The sequence below is a fragment of the Stegostoma tigrinum genome, chromosome 1 (genome assembly GCF_030684315.1).
Source record: "Stegostoma tigrinum isolate sSteTig4 chromosome 1, sSteTig4.hap1, whole genome shotgun sequence".
Lineage (NCBI taxonomy): Eukaryota > Metazoa > Chordata > Chondrichthyes > Orectolobiformes > Stegostomatidae > Stegostoma > Stegostoma tigrinum.
Genome location: NC_081354.1, coordinates 85,918,482 through 85,934,295, shown reverse-complemented (window position 1 = coordinate 85,934,295; position 15,814 = coordinate 85,918,482). Strand labels below are relative to the sequence as shown.

At 41.0% G+C, this 15,814-nt stretch overlaps 1 protein-coding gene across 9 annotated transcripts in view; it reads left to right on the top strand.

The window, feature by feature from the left end:
• Positions 1–15,814, top strand: part of kcnip4a (potassium voltage-gated channel interacting protein 4a) — a 1,101,054-nt gene that overhangs the window by 1,076,117 nt on the left and 9,123 nt on the right. For all 9 annotated transcript variants that reach the window (XM_048537257.2, XM_048537222.2, XM_048537250.2 and 6 more), the window contains 2 exons: positions 2,287–2,357; positions 8,664–8,771. In XM_048537257.2, coding sequence (XP_048393214.1) covers positions 2,287–2,357; positions 8,664–8,771 — 179 coding nt within the window. The remainder of the gene's footprint in view (positions 1–2,286; positions 2,358–8,663; positions 8,772–15,814) is intronic.

Sequence of the window (15,814 nt, the reverse complement as noted above, 5' to 3'; positions counted from 1 at the left end):
GTATTTAACTTATCAACTTATACTTCTGAACTCTGATGACTCGGTCACATACTTTATAGTCACATCCAGAAGCTCTGGTTTCCAATCACAGTTTTCTTACAACTAAGAAGGTCAGTTTCCATTTTCAGTTTCCCTTTTCTGTTTTCCTAATCAATTGGGAATTGTCTGAAAATAAATGCAAAGTTTGCTTACAAATTCCATCATAACATAGAGTCATACATCCCAGAAACAGACTTTGGCCAAACTCGTCCATGCCAACCAGATTTCAGAACTAGTCCCATTTGCCTGTGTTTGGCCCATATTCCTCCATGTACCTGTCCAAAAGCCTTTCAAATGTTATAATTGTACTCACTTTCAACACTTCCTCTAGCAGCCCATTTCATATACGCACCACCCTCTGTATGAAAAAGTTGCCCCTCAGTTTCTTTTAAATCTTTCCCCTCTCACCTTAAGCCTATGCCCTCTAATACTCCCTTACCCTGGGGAAAAGACCTTGGCAATTCTCCTTATCTACGTCCCTCATGATTTTAGAAACCTCTATAAAGTGACTCCTCAGCTTCCTATGTTCCGGGGAAAAAAGGTCAAAGCCTTGCTTTATAGCTCAACCCATCAGGTCGCTAACATCCTTGTAAATCTTTTTGCACCCTTACAAGTCTAATAATATCCTTCCTATCGCAGGGTGATTGGAATTGTGCACAGTACTTCAAATGTGGCCTTACCAGTGTTTTGTACAGCCATAACATGACATCCCAACTCCTGTACTCAATGCTTTGACCAATGAAGGCAAGCATGAAATATTTTCTTCACCACCCTGCCTACCTGTGATGCCACTTTCAAGGAACTATGTACCTGTACCCCTAGATCACTCTGTTCAACAGCACCTCCTGGGGCCTGACCATTAGCGGTGTTAGATGTGCTATTGATGCCTCGGCAATGGAAACCTGCTGACCAGTTTCAGTGCTGGTACCCTTGCTGTGAAGCCTCTCAGCTTGCCAGTTCAGACTACTGCTCTTCCTGCTGAAGCAAGGTACTCGAGGACTCTCTGGGAGGTCGCAGCAGCTCATCACAACACTTCCAAAAAGACAACATGGCGCATCCATAGATTTTCCAAAAATGGAAGGGACTGAAGATTACCACATCTGAAAGTTCGTGGTTGGCCACTTCAATGGATTGACATTTTCAGTGGGGCCATGGTATATGCGTGGGGTGGGGAGCAGTAAGTGGGTATTAGTTGGTGGGAGGGGTGTTTGTTGGAATTTGATAATAAGGATCACTCAAAGCTGACTCCACATTGAATAAATGTATTCAGTGGACCTACAAATTCCAGCTGGTGTTAAAATAATCACATTCTGGCCAATTGGGGTGCTTCCAGCAGACATACAGCATACCCACACAATGCCCTTCCTGCACTGGGAACAGCCAAACACACCGCATGTCCTACTGGAATAGCAAACTGCTTTCCTGTTGCTCTGGTCCAGTGAAACACCAGCTTGTAAAAAAAAATGCAAGACCTACTTCACAGTTAAAAGACAGAAGGAAGTGTTCAGAGTATATCTGTTTTGACTTTATGAGGTTAAGTTGCAAATGACAGGCAAGTTGCTATGTGATCACATGTCAGCTGATCTGATATCATATGATCTTTTCTCACATGACATGAGATACTTTCAACCTGATTGGTCACCCTAGACAAAGTAAAGAACATCCAATCGGAAGTCCTATTGCCAAATCCACTTCCTGTGATACAGGTTCTGAAAAAAGAGCCAGACAGAGTTTCTAAATAATATTTAAACTGACAGGAATTTCCAGAGGAGTGAAACTCTGAAGGAATTTCATTTTCTTTATAATTAACAGCTCGATTAGCCACAGACTACTTCTGATTTTCTAGATTTCTCCAAAAATCAAACCAGCTTTGTATATGCAATGCACATAACTAACACAAATTAGATTGTTGGTGCAATAGACATAATATCTATTAATGCAGGGAAACATTCCAACTCTGGCTAATAGCTCTTGATAACATTTAATAGAGTGATAATGAAAATGTCAGTGACCATAAATGTGATGAGCTACAGGGTTGATTAATTTTCCAACATGAAATTGAAAATATGCAGAACACCAGACAGTTAAGATTCTCATTGTTTTAATTTCACATTAGTTGTACAGATCCAATATTGTGTCAATTCATTTCGACAACAAATTTGATGAAAAACACTATCACATTTGGAGGTTTTATAGCATATAATATTTTGAACAGAATTATTGAAAACGTTTTTTTTCCCATTCCAGACGCAACCACATATGCACACTTTCTGTTTAATGCCTTTGACACAGACCACAATGGATCAGTGAGTTTTGAGGTGAGTGTCATTTTCTAATGCAATTTAATTAATCTGAGTATTAAGCATATTTTAGTTAGCACCAACAACTAAGGGAATGTACTTTCATTTGTGATCCACTCCAAGCGGAATCGATCCCAGAGTGTGGGTGCTGGGGGACAGTTGGAGAACATTCAAATGATTTGGTATGACTGAATTCCAAAATTGAAGTGGAGGAATATGAGGGATGGGTGGGGGTGTGGGTGTGCAGGTTTCTGAAACATGAAGGTAGAAATTCAGGTCGATAGTGGGGGAGCTGAGGATCAGGCACTTTCTGCTTTGGTTTCAGATCACTGGCATCTGCAGTTCTTTGTTTTATTCTTCTGATTAGATGAGCTAGAACCCAAAATTAGATAAAAACAAAACCTCAAAGACTTTAATATCCAGACCATTACTTAATCCAGATGAAAATTGACAGAGTCAAATAGATTAAAACATTTAATGCATGACTGAAAAGGTTTTTTTTTGGGAAGCAGGTGTTTCTATTCATGTGGAACTGACACCAGGTCTGGGACAAGAGGAAACCATTCCATTGGTGTGAATATAACTGCAACCAGGCATCAGGCTTTTTAATGTAGTGCCTTCTAAATAGGGCAGTGAATTGTGCTCAGAGCTAATAAGTTGCCTGGGGTTATTTTGGTGATGAGAGGGCTCAAATAAGGGGAAGTTTAAAGATCTAGAGAGAAAGTTAATCCTGTACAACAGAGTAGCATTTAGGTAAACCCAAGCAGGGCGTGTTAGCAGCGGCTCAGTTAGTAGCACTGTTCCCTACACAGCAGAACGTTGTCAGCGAGTGTTGGAAGAATCAAACTCCAATGTTTGTTAGTTCTCAGTATGCAAAAACCGCACAGAGCTAAACTGCTCTAGTGACTATATATGAATATAAAGGCATTTTTATGATTAATGTTCAATTTTGAAATATGTGAAAAAGCGTTCTCGATACGCAATGGGCTGTTCCCTGGACACACGCTGAGACAAACACTGACTGTGCCTGGAGGACCATCAACTCAATGAAAGAGTCTTTGGTCTGCTCAAACCTGATGGTCTTCCAGAGCAAGGAGTTGACCTTGATTTAGTGTTGCAGACTGGCACATTCCAACCTCCAGGACTACGGGCTGAGGGATGCCCTAAAGCTTGGGGTAGCTGCCACCAAGGCACGTTGGGAAAAGACCACCATCTAAGGTCTTTCCACTAAAGTACAATGGGGGCCCATTCAGTTATCAAACCCTCCTGTTGCCTCAAATATATGTAAATACAGTCTTGCATAAGTAAAAAATGCCTTGGGTTTGTTTGAGTACAATATGCAAGGACTGTACAGAACCAAACTGCCTTAGTGACTGTGTATGTAAATACCTTCTTTTTTAAATTAAAATATACTTTTGAAATAAAAATAACTCAAGTCCTACTCCATAACTTCAAAACAGAAGTCTAATCTAGCACTTTCATTGGAGTTGCCAGCATTTGAATAACCAATTACCCATCTGCTCCCCCAGGTAGCCAAGGAAGATCCTTTGGCACAAAAAACAGAAATTACTGGAAAAGCTCAGCAGGCCAGGCAGCATCTGTGGAGCAAAGTCAAAGTTAATGTTTCAGGTCCAGTGACTCTTACTCAGAATTCTGATTTCTCTCCACAGATGCTGCCAGACCTGCTGAGCTTTCCCAGCAACTTCTGTTTTTGTTTCTGATTTACAGCATTTGCAGAGCTTTCGGTTTTTATAAAGATTATTTGGAAAAAAAAGTAATAGTGTTGTCCTGGCCAGTAATTATCCACCAATCAACATCACTTCTTTGATAAATAAAGAGATTATCAGTTCATTATCATATTGTTTTGTGCATAAATTTGCACCTGTGTTTCCTACATTACAACTGTGACTATTCCGATAACTGTAAAGCAGTTTAGGATGTCCTGGGATTATGAAAGGTGTGATATAATTGTAAGGCTGTCAGCAAAGGACAGAACGTATAACAAATATAACAGGGCATTAGTGACTGAAATATCAAAAAGAAGTTAAAATTAAAGGTGCTAAATCTGAATCCATGAAGTATTAATGTGGACAAATTAGAATCATAGGATTTTATAGTTATAGAAGAAGCCTATTTGGCCCATTGTGTCCGTACCAGTTCCCCAAAAAGCCAGTCCCATTCTCCAGCCTTATTCCTAGAGCCCTCTAAATTCATCCCTTTCAAATATATATCTAGCTGTCTTCTGAACCTCCCATGGAATCTGCCTCCACCATTCTCTTGCGCAGTACATTCCAAATCCTAACAACTCTATGAATAAGATAACAAAATGTGAGGCTGGATGAACACAGCAGGCCAAGCAGCATCTCAGGAGCACAAAAGCTGACGTTTCGGGCCTAGACCCTTCTAGGCCCGAAACGTCAGCTTTTGTGCTCCTGAGATGCTGCTTGGCCTGCTGTGTTCATCCAGCCTCACATTTTGTTATCTTGGAATTCTCCAGCATCTGCAGTTCCCATTATCTCTAACTCTATGAATAAAGAAGTTTCTCCTCATCTCACTCCTCACTGACCTGCTGATAGTTTTGAAATTGTGACCCCAGCATACCAACTCAAGGAAACAGATTATCCTTCTTTACCCTGTCAAGATTGTTTATAATTTTGAACACCTCGATAAGGTCGCCTCTTAATCTTCTCTCCTGCAGGGAGAGTAGGCCCAATTTCTCCAATCTTTGTTACATGAAAGAGAGTTTTGTGTCAGTTTCTTTTTGACCTTTTGTCAGCTATTGTAAGTGTTATGCCTTTTCACAGCTTTCCTATTTTATCCATTCTTGAGTGTTGTCTGTAAGTCACTTTCAGAATTGTTTGATCATTAATGTCAGGGCATGCATTGATGGGGACCATTGCAGGAGGGATTGGCTGGTTGAAAAACTGTCATTTGTGTCAGTGGCATGGTGGGGAGCCTGGGAAGAAGATGGAAGAGTTGGATTTTCTGGTGACGTGGGCTCAGTGGAGCAATGTAAGTGAATCTTACAGTATGAGCAGCTGGTGAGAAGTAGTCCTCACCACTCTGCCCTATTTTCTCCTCCTGCCCAGAGGATCTGAGTCTGTGTTCCTCAAACATTCCCAAGACAAATTATGGAATGCTGTATACAAAATGGCACACTAGCACTAGTTTGGAAAAGCCAAATGCATTTTAGGCAGCTCGAGATCTATCCAGGCCCTAAACGCTGTGTATTTTGCTTGTCTATTTGCACATCTGGTGATGATATAATATTAATTTTTATGCTATCAGGGCTTTAGTTTAGGGTTTCCATTAGGTGTGATGCACTAAGTTTGCATTGGCTGTCCCTGGTCACTGAGCAGCTGACATTTCAGTCTGCTCAAAGATGTGAAGAGATAACGGAGAGCAGATCGTCAAAGAAGAAAGCATTGTAGCAGCTGTCCGTGAATCTTGTGCAGAGCTGTAGAAGCATTGTTTATTTTGGTTTCCCCCTTTTTGTTTTTGATGGAATGCGAGCCTTTGCAATTAATGAATGCCTCTGGTTGTGTTGTGTGTGAATTAATTGGCACTCTGCTCACATAGGAAGTCAGCCAACACTGCAAAGCCAACTTCTTGCTCATTCTGACTGACAACCTGACTGACAAGGTTGACATAAATTCTGATTCTGACAAGCAAGCCAAATGCCACCAGTCTTATGTAATTCTGGGAGATTGAAAAGATATCTGTGCAGGATTCAGAGGCCAAAGCTGAAGTGGGTCATGACACTGAGATCAATGACTCATAATATGTAGCCACCTGATCTAGTCAGTAATAGATCTCCTTCCAGGAGGCTGCACAACACGATAATAAAAATAGAGAATCTGTTGATGAATGAGCACCTGTCTAACAAAAGGTATAAAGCTGGACTGACCATTGGCATCAACCAAAGTTCCAGAAATGTCAATGGCTCATATAGCCCTGTTAATCGTGCAAAGATTGTGCTAACATTTGGGGTCCATTGCCAAACTTGCGAGAGCAATCCCACAGACTAGTCAAGCAACAGCCTGACATAGTCAATCTCACAGAATCATTCCTTACCCACAATGTCCCGGACAACACTATCACCATCTATGGGCATATCCTGTCCCACTGAAAGGACAGACCCACAAGATGTTTCATATAGTCATGAATGAGTCGCTCTGGGAGACATAAACATATACTCCAAACAGCATTAACTCTCATGGTGTCAAGTCAAAGTGGGTACAAAAACCACATGTTAGTTATCACTTATTGCTGAGCAATTAATACTCCTCAATGTTTAACACCACTTGGAAGATGCAGTGAGGGTTGCAAGGGCATAGAATGGACTCTAGCTGGGGACATCAATATCCATAACCAAGAGTGGCTCTTTTACCCCACCACTGAGCAGATGGTCTAGTCCTATAGAATATAACTGCTAGATGCCTGCTGCAGATAGTATCAGAATTAATCAAGAAGGAAAAACCGTAATTTTCCTCATCTTCACCAATCTACCTGTAACAATATTTACGCAGGAGATTGACTCATTTGTGTTGACTCCATAACAAAATAGCTTATAAATATTCAGTGGAAGCGTCAAGTTTATATTTGTATTAATTTTCTCGCAACAAAGACTATCAATTATAGAACAACTTCTCACATCACTGTCTTCGAGTACTTAATGAGCAGAAAAACTTTGACTGCTAAGCATGTTAATGCTCTTCAAACACAGCAGTTAAATTGCCCACAGCAACAATACACAAACCGTAATTAAATAAATAGCCAACTATCATATGCTTTTGATGGTATTGATGGCACAATGATACCAAATCTACTGCCCGCTCAAATTACTGGAATAAGAAGAGAATACCCAGGCTCATATTTTAAAGTAATTTCTGAAGAAAAATCTATTGTTTTGCTTGTTGTACTGAATTACTATTTCTACTATAGATAGCCCATGATGTTCCTCAGAAAGTTTGAGATTGTGCTCCTTTAAAACAATCAGGATGTTTATTCAAGAAAATCAATAGAACCGCAGACACTAGATATCAGAAATAAAAGCAAGAACAATAATTGTTGAACAAACTCAGCAGACCTAGCAGCATCTGTGGAGAGAAATCAATATTAAACCTGCTGAAAAAGGGTTGCTGGACCCAAGGCATTAGCTCTGATTTTGGGCCTTGGGTCCAGAGACTCTTCTTCAGAATGGGTTTAATTCTGATTTCTCACCACAGATGCTGCCAGACCTGCTGGGTTTTCCTAGTAATTTCTGCAGGATGTTTACACTACAGCCACTGGTCAACTTCCCATGGTGTTGCACACAAGGAGACATGACCAAGTGCAGACAAGGAGGGATGAATAATAATGTCAAAACAGACCAAACACCACCAGATGAGATGAGAACTGGGTTGGAGGCAGAAGGAATTGAAGAACAAGATAAGAGAGAGGTTAAGTAATGGAAATTAGGATGGAGAACCAGAATAAGATGGAAGAATGAGAAGATCAAAAAAAAGGAACTGATTCAAGTTGTTGTGTTACTAAATTGAAACGGTCTTAAACATCAGCAATGTTATTAAGATCTAGGCCTCAAACAATCAAGTTAAATATTAATTGAATAATGGTGACTGCTTTCTTAGGACCTACTAAACAAAAATTGGAATAATTAAGAAACAGAGTGACATGTGCGGGATGAAAACTGACTCCTGCCTCTTCTGGTCAACAGGGGAGGGAAGGGTGGTGGGTAACTGAGCGTCTTAAGGACCTGGTAATGATCAGCATTGCCACAGTAACCCTGATGAGGTTTCCTTGCAAGCTGACAAGCAAATAATCTGAACAGCAGTTTAGCTGGCAAATGAACAAAATGAACAGCTAAGCAGCCAAGCGATCAATAGGTCAAATACGACCCTTGCAGCGCACCTGGTGGTTTTCTAATAATTGCTGGGAAACAAGAGACAGCAACAGAGACCAATACTGCTGCTAAATCAATTGATCTGGAAAGTAGAATGGACCCCACAATAGTCAACACAATCCAGAGCAGGGCAAAAGCAAAAGGTTGGAATTCTGTGAGTCTGAAGGGAATGTAATGCTGTCATAACCTTTATTTAGCTTGAACTAGTAAGGACCATTCCCAGGCAAACACATTGCTATAATGACATCCACTGGTGGAGGTTAAGCACTGCATACAAATTGAAAAGATTTTGTACACATAACGTTAGGTAGTACAGTGCATTGACAGATCACATACAAATGTAACATCATTAAAATATTGAAATTGCTCAGTTTTAAAAAGGGCTGAATTTTTCTTAAACTTCAATTTTTTTGTCATTTCAGGATTTTGTTATGGGCCTTTCTGTTTTACTTCGTGGAACAATACAGGACAAACTTAAATGGGCTTTCAATTTGTACGACATAAATAAGGACGGATATGTAACTAAGGAGGTATAATACACAAAGCACTTTCTTCCCTGAGAATTTTTGAGATGAAAAAGAGTGTCTTTGAAACACCAACTGTAGCATATAATGAATTGGAGACCCCCTTCTGTTTATACGTGTATAGATATTTCTCAATATTTTGACTCACTGTCTTCTTTTTATTTAACTGAGGGTTTGAATGGAAATAAATAAAACTTTTAGATTCAATTTACTATCTAATACTTTCTAATATTTTCCATTAATTCTTGCATGTCGGATAAAGTACACAATGAATAAACAGATGGCACTAGCTCCCTCTTTAGAGATAGGAAAATAGTCTTCATGCAAATCACAATGGAAATTATAAAGATTTGTGCTGTTTTCATTTATTAACCTGGTACTTTGCTCATTGAAATTTAACTTTTGTAACTTACTGCATGACTTTGTAAATGCATAATATTGCCCTGTCCCATATTTATGTGGCAGAGTATCTTTACGGTGTATATCTGCAATGATCTGTAATTGGCATGAATCCTAAACATAGATGTTTCACAAACGTAGACTGGAAATTTCACTCAAAACGGTGAAACTTTACAGCTAAATCCAAACTGATGCATAACCACTTTGCCAAGAAAATGTTTCGCTTAAGTTTGGTGTTTGCGTCAGAGTTTCTCTAAACAGCAGATAACATAATAAGTTGTATTATGTTTTGATACCATATTCTTGTGACTGCTCAATTAACACATGGATAAGGTTGGTCAGGTCATGCTGGTACGTATCTCTCTACCTCTCCCTGCTCCTTGCGGTGACACCTACCTCCTTACCCGTCTCTGCCCCTTGAAATAGTGTTATACTTGCAGGATCCAGCAGCTGTTTATAACAGTGAATGTGGCAGAGTCACTAACAGGCTTTAGCGCACTAATGGCTCAAAGATGCAGAGGGCCACCCTAGAATCAATAGTGTATCAGCTGTAAGCCCTTTCCTTCCCACATTCAGTTTAACAACTTATCGCTGCTGTGCCAGAGGCTTATTCGATGTTTCTTTTAATAATGTCTAAATTCGGCAACATCATAAGACCATAAGATGGTGAAGCAAAGGTAGGCCATTCAGCCATTGAGTGTGCTCCACTATTCAAGGAGATTATGGTTGATCTGATAATCCTTGACTCTACTTTCCTGCCTTCTCCCAATAACCCTTGATCCTACTACTAATTAATAACCTGTCTTTCTCAGCCATGAAAATACTTAATGACTCAGCCCTGACAGCCCTCTTCCGTAAAGAATTTCACAGCTTAACTGTGCTCTGAGAGAATAAACTCCTTCTCATTTCAGTCTTTAGTAAGCAGCCCTTCATTCTGAGATTCTGCCCTCTGGTTGTAGGACCTCCCACAAGAGGAAACAACTGCCCTAAAAATCTTACATGCTTCAAAGAGATCACCTCTCATTGTTCTATACTGCAACAAGTACAGGTCCAATCAACTCAAACTCTCCTCATATGACAGTCCCTGTATACCTGGTATCAGTCTAATGAGCCTTATCTTAACTGCCTGCAATTCCAGTATACCATTCCTTAGAAAAGGAATCTAAAGTTATTCACAGTATTCCAGTGGTGGTCTGATTACAGCCTTGCTTAGGTGTAGCAAAGCTCCCTACTTTTATACTCCTTTCCCTTTGAAGTAAATGGTGGCTCAGTGGTTAACATTGCTGCCTCACAGCACTAGGGATCCAGGTTCAATTCCACCCTCAGGCGATTGTGTGGAGTTTGCATGTTTTCCCCATGTCTGTGTGGGTTTCCTCTGGGTGCTTCAGTTTCCTCCCACAGTCCAAAGATATACAGGCTAAGTGGATTGCCTATGTTAAATTGCCTGTAGTGTTCAGGGATGTGTAGATTAGGTGGGTTATAGGGGAATGGGTCTGTGTGGGTTGCTGTGAAGGTCAATGGGGACTTATTGGGTTGAAGGGCCTGTTTACACACTGTGGGGATTCTATGATCTAAACACAAACATTCCTTATTACCCATTGAATTTGGATGCTAGCATTTTGTGATTCATGGACAAGGACTCCCAAATCTTTCTGTTCTATTATCCTAATGCACTTTGTATGGTATGATCTGCCAATACTGCTTGCAAAACAAAACTTTTCACTGTACCCAGGTACAAGTGACAATAACAAATCAAAACAAATCAAATCAGATCCTTCGGTTCAATATAATAAAACGTGAGGCTGGATGAACACAGCAGGCCAAGCAGCATCTCAGGAGCACAAAAGCTGACGTTTCGGGCCTGGACCCTTCATCAGAGAGGGGGATGGGGAGAGGGAACTGGAATAAATAGGGAGAGAGGGGGAGGCGGACCGAAGATGGAGAGTAAAGAAGATAGGTGGAGAGAGTATAGGTGGGGAGGTAGGGAGGGGATAGGTCAGTCCAGGGAAGACGGACAGGGCAAGGAGGTGGGATGAGGTTAGTAGGTAGATGGGGGTGCGGCTTGGGGTGGGAGGAAGGGATGGATGAGAGGAAGAACCGGTTAGGGAGGCAGAGATAGGTTGGACTGGTTTTGGGATGCAGTGGGTGAGGGGGAAGAGCTGGGCTGGTTGTGTGGTGCAGTGGGGGGAGGGGACGAACTGGGCTGGTTTAGGGATGCAGTAGGGGAAGGGGAGATTTTGAAACTGGTGAAGTCCACATTGATACCATTAGGCTGCAGTGTTCCCAGGCGGAATATGAGTTGCTGTTCCTGCAACCTTCGGGTGGCATCATTGTGGCAGTGCAGGAGGCCCATGATGGACATGTCATCTAGAGAATGGGAGGGGGAGTGGAAATGGTTTGCGACTGGGAGGTGCAGTTGTTTGTTGCGAACTGAGCGGAGGTGTTCTGCAAAGCGGTCTCCAAGCCTCCGCTTGGTTTCCCCAATGTAGAGGAAGCCACACCGGGTAGAGTGGATGCAGTATACCACATTGGCAGATGTGCAGGTGAACCTCTGCTTAATGTGGAATGTCATCTTGGGGCCTGGGATAGGGGTGAGGGATGAGGTGTGGGGCAAGTGTAGCATTTCCTGCGGTTGCAGGGGAAAGTGCCGGGTGTGGTGGGGTTGGAGGGCAGTGTGGAGCGAACAAGGGAGTCACGGAGAGAGTGGTCTCTCCGGAAAGCAGACAGGGGTGGGGATGGAAAAATGTCTTGGGTGGTGGGGTCGGATTGTAAATGGCGAAAGTGTCGGAGGATGATGCGTTGTATCCGGAGGTTGGTGGGGTGGTGTGTGAGAACGAGGGGGATCCTCTTAGGGCGGTTGTGGCGGGGGCGGGGTGTGAGGGATGTGTTGCGGGAAATACGGGAGATGCGGTCATGGGCGTTCTCGATCACTGTGGGGGGAAAGTTGCGGTCCTTGAAGATCTTGGACAACTGGGATGTGCGGGAGTGGAATGTCTTATCGTGGGAGCAGATGCGGCGGAGGCGGAGGAATTGGGAATAGGGAATGGAATTTCAATTGTTTACTGCAGTCTTCCTCCATTCTCCTCTACTCTTCCTACCAGAGTGTAAAACCTCACATTTCCCCTCATATTATATTCCATCTGCTAAGCTTTTGCCCGCTCACCTATCTGTATCATTTTCACCACTTGCCTTTCTACATACTTTTTGTGACATCAACTAACTTGACTATAATACATTCACTTCCCTCATGAAAATTGTTAATACATATTGTAAATAACTGTGGCCCAGCATTCCACTAGTCACAGGTTGCCATAGGGAAAATGCCCCCCCACCCTTGTCCCAGCTCTCTGTCAATTAGTTAAGCAATCTTCTACTCATGCTAATATACTACCTCTAATACTACTATCTCATCTGATTAAGAAGTCTGATATATGCTACCTTATCAAAAGCCTTCTGAAAATCCAAGTATATTACATCTATTGCTTCCCCTATACCCATCCTGCTTTTAAACACCTCAAATAATTCTAGTCAAAATGTCAGACATGATTTTCTCTTCCTGGAGTCATGATCATGTTATATGTTTCTGTATCGTCTGTCATCACATCCTTTCTAACAGACTCAAGCATTTCCTAATAACAGATGTTAAATAAACTCTTTCCTTTTTAAATAAGGGTGTTACATTGGCAGTTTCAATCATCTGGGACTTTTCCAGAAACTAAGGATTCCTGAAAGATTACTACCAGTGCATCTACTATCTCTGTAACTATATCCCCTTTGATGCATCCAAGACCCAGGAGATTTTCAAGTCTTTAGCTCCAGCAGTTTCCCTAGTTCTTTTTTTCTCTCATGATAGTTACTATATTTATTTCCTTTCTTTGTTATTTCTTTTGTATATTTAGTAATTTAGAAATGTAATTAGTGTCTTCTACTGTTAAGACTGATGCAAAGTATTTATTCAACTCCTCTGTTACTTCTTTGTTCCCTATTATTGTTCTCCAAGCCTCATTCCCTAAGGGTTCTCTTTCCTTTCGATATATTTAAAGAAGATCTTGTTATCCAACTTTTTATTACTTGCGAGTGTAATTTTGTTTTTCTCCCTTTTCTTCATCATCTTTGTTGGTTTTTAAGACTTTACCAATCTTCTGTCTTACCAACAGTCTACACCATATTGCTTGTTTCTTTTCCTTGCAATTTGATACCACCCTTAACTTCTTTATGTGACTACTGTTGGCCTATCTCATTCATAGAATTCTTTTTCCTTATTGGAATATACCATTACTGTGAGCCATGAACTATTTCCTCAAACATCTGCCTTTGTTCTTCAACTGTTATTCTGCTGAATTCTTTTCCCAGCCTACTCCAACCAGCTCTGCCTCATTCCTTTGGAATCACCCTTCTGTAAATTTAACACATTTGTTTCCAACACATGGTCCTTCCTCACTAACTTAATGCTAAAATTGTGGCCACTGTTCCTATCATTCTGTATGCTCTGACATTATTTGTGAAACCTGCTTTATTGTACATCACCAAATCCAAAATAGCCTGATCCCTGTTTGGATCCATCCCATATTGTTCGAGGAAACTGTCCCAAATACGCTCCATGAATTCTTCTGCACATCTTGCTCTGCCAATCTGACCGACCCAATCTGCATGAAAATTAAAATCACCCATGATTAATGTGCCTTTGTTACATCCTTTCATTGTCGCCTGATTTATTTTCTGTCCCACCATATACATATTGTTGGAGGACCTCTCAACTACTACCAGTATTTCTTTAAAAAATAAAAAAAATCTCCACCCATGCGGATTCTACATCTTCTGATTCAAGATTATTCCTCCCACTACCAAGAATGTTACCCCACCATACTATCCTTCCTGCCCATCCTTTCAAAAAGACAGATATCACTGAATATTTAGTTTCCAGCTGTGATCTCCTGGTAACCATGTTTCTGTAATGGCTATGAGATCACACATATTAACCAAGGTTTGTGTCCTTAATTCATTTATTTTGTTCCAAATACTTTGTGCTTTCAAATAAAGAGACATTATTTTTGCCTTTTTAGCAGGTAGTTCTCTTTTTGACCCTATTTACTGCAGCTTTTGTAAGTTTGGATATTCTGTCCCTTCCTGTCACCGCCCTATCGTTATCCAAAAGGCTGTCCTGGAATACTGCAGTATCCTCTTGCTCTGTAAAGTTACATTTCCCCTCTCCTAAATCCTTCCCTTCTAATTAGATCAAAGCCTCTCACCAGCCCAATTATTCAATTCGCCAGGGCCTTAGTCTCAGCACATTTCAAGTGAAGCTCATCCTGCCCAAACAGTTCTTTCTACCCCAGTACTGCTGCTAGTAACCCACAAAATGAAACCCTTTTACTCACACCAATCTTTGAGTCCATATTTAATTTCTTGACTTCATTATCCTCTGGCAGTTTGTCTGTGGTTCAGGAAGTAATCTAGAGCATAACACCTTAAGGATTTTTCCTTAATTTAGCTCCTGGCTATTCAAAGTCAGTCAGTAAAACTACCTTTCCAGTCCCACCAATGCCATTAGTGCCAACTTGGTTACTTCCCTTCCGTCTCCAAATTATTCTCCAGCCCTGAAGAGGTGCCCTTAACCCTGACACCAGGGCATGCCACACAGCCTTCAGGACTCCTGTTCTTGGCAACAGAGAACAGCATCTGTCTCCCAGATAAGCCTGTACCCTACTAGAACAAAAACAAAGTTGCTGGAAAAGCTCAGCCGGTCTGGCAGCATCTGTGAAGAAAAATTTAGAGTTTACGTTTTGGGTCCGGTGACCCTTCCACAGAAAACAACATTCCCCTATTTCTTGAATTCCTTCCCATACCAAGGTGCAATTCTCACTCTTCAGCACTACTTGCAAGTACCTCAGAACTACTGAAAAAATTGCAGGGACTGAAGAGCTTCAATTGTAATCCCTTGGGTCCTCAGACCTGCCTCAACTGTCATGACACCCTCCTGTCCCTGTTCAATACAGCTACAATAAGAAGTGGAATCTGTCTGAAATCTGAGCGCTAACTCTTTACTGTCTACCTGAAGTGGGTCAGGAAAGGATGACATCAAATATCTTTGCAATGCTAAGTGGTAAATTGAGATCTAAAGGGTGACATTGAATTAGCACCTTTCTTTCATTATCTCAGTCAATTTCAGGCATTTGTTTAGACAATGTCTGTGACATTTTCAAAATATCCCATGCTATTCGTCCAAGTTTCTTTTCTTTTCACTGGACCTGCCAAGAACAAACTCTTGAAATATTTATCTTTTTCACAATAACAGCTGGCAGTGTTCTGTTCTCTTGCAGCTCATACAAAAAGTGCCAACTGCATTGATGAAGGCATTATTATATATTTGTGATTTTCTGGTGTCATTTTGTTCCACTAAAGTGGAAATGTTAATATGTCAGGGAGACGCTTCAACTGATAGCTGATGTCATTTTAAATAACTTCTATTCATCGGCTGTAATTAACTTAGGATCAAAATAAGTTGTAGCATTTGGGTTTCATAATACTCAGAACCTTTCTGCCTCAGGTACCAAGAAAATTATGAGTGGCCTACATTCTGTAAGCCCTACTGAAAATGTATATGTACTTTCAAATAATGGGACCATTTCTTTAAGTGTAGCTAGTACACA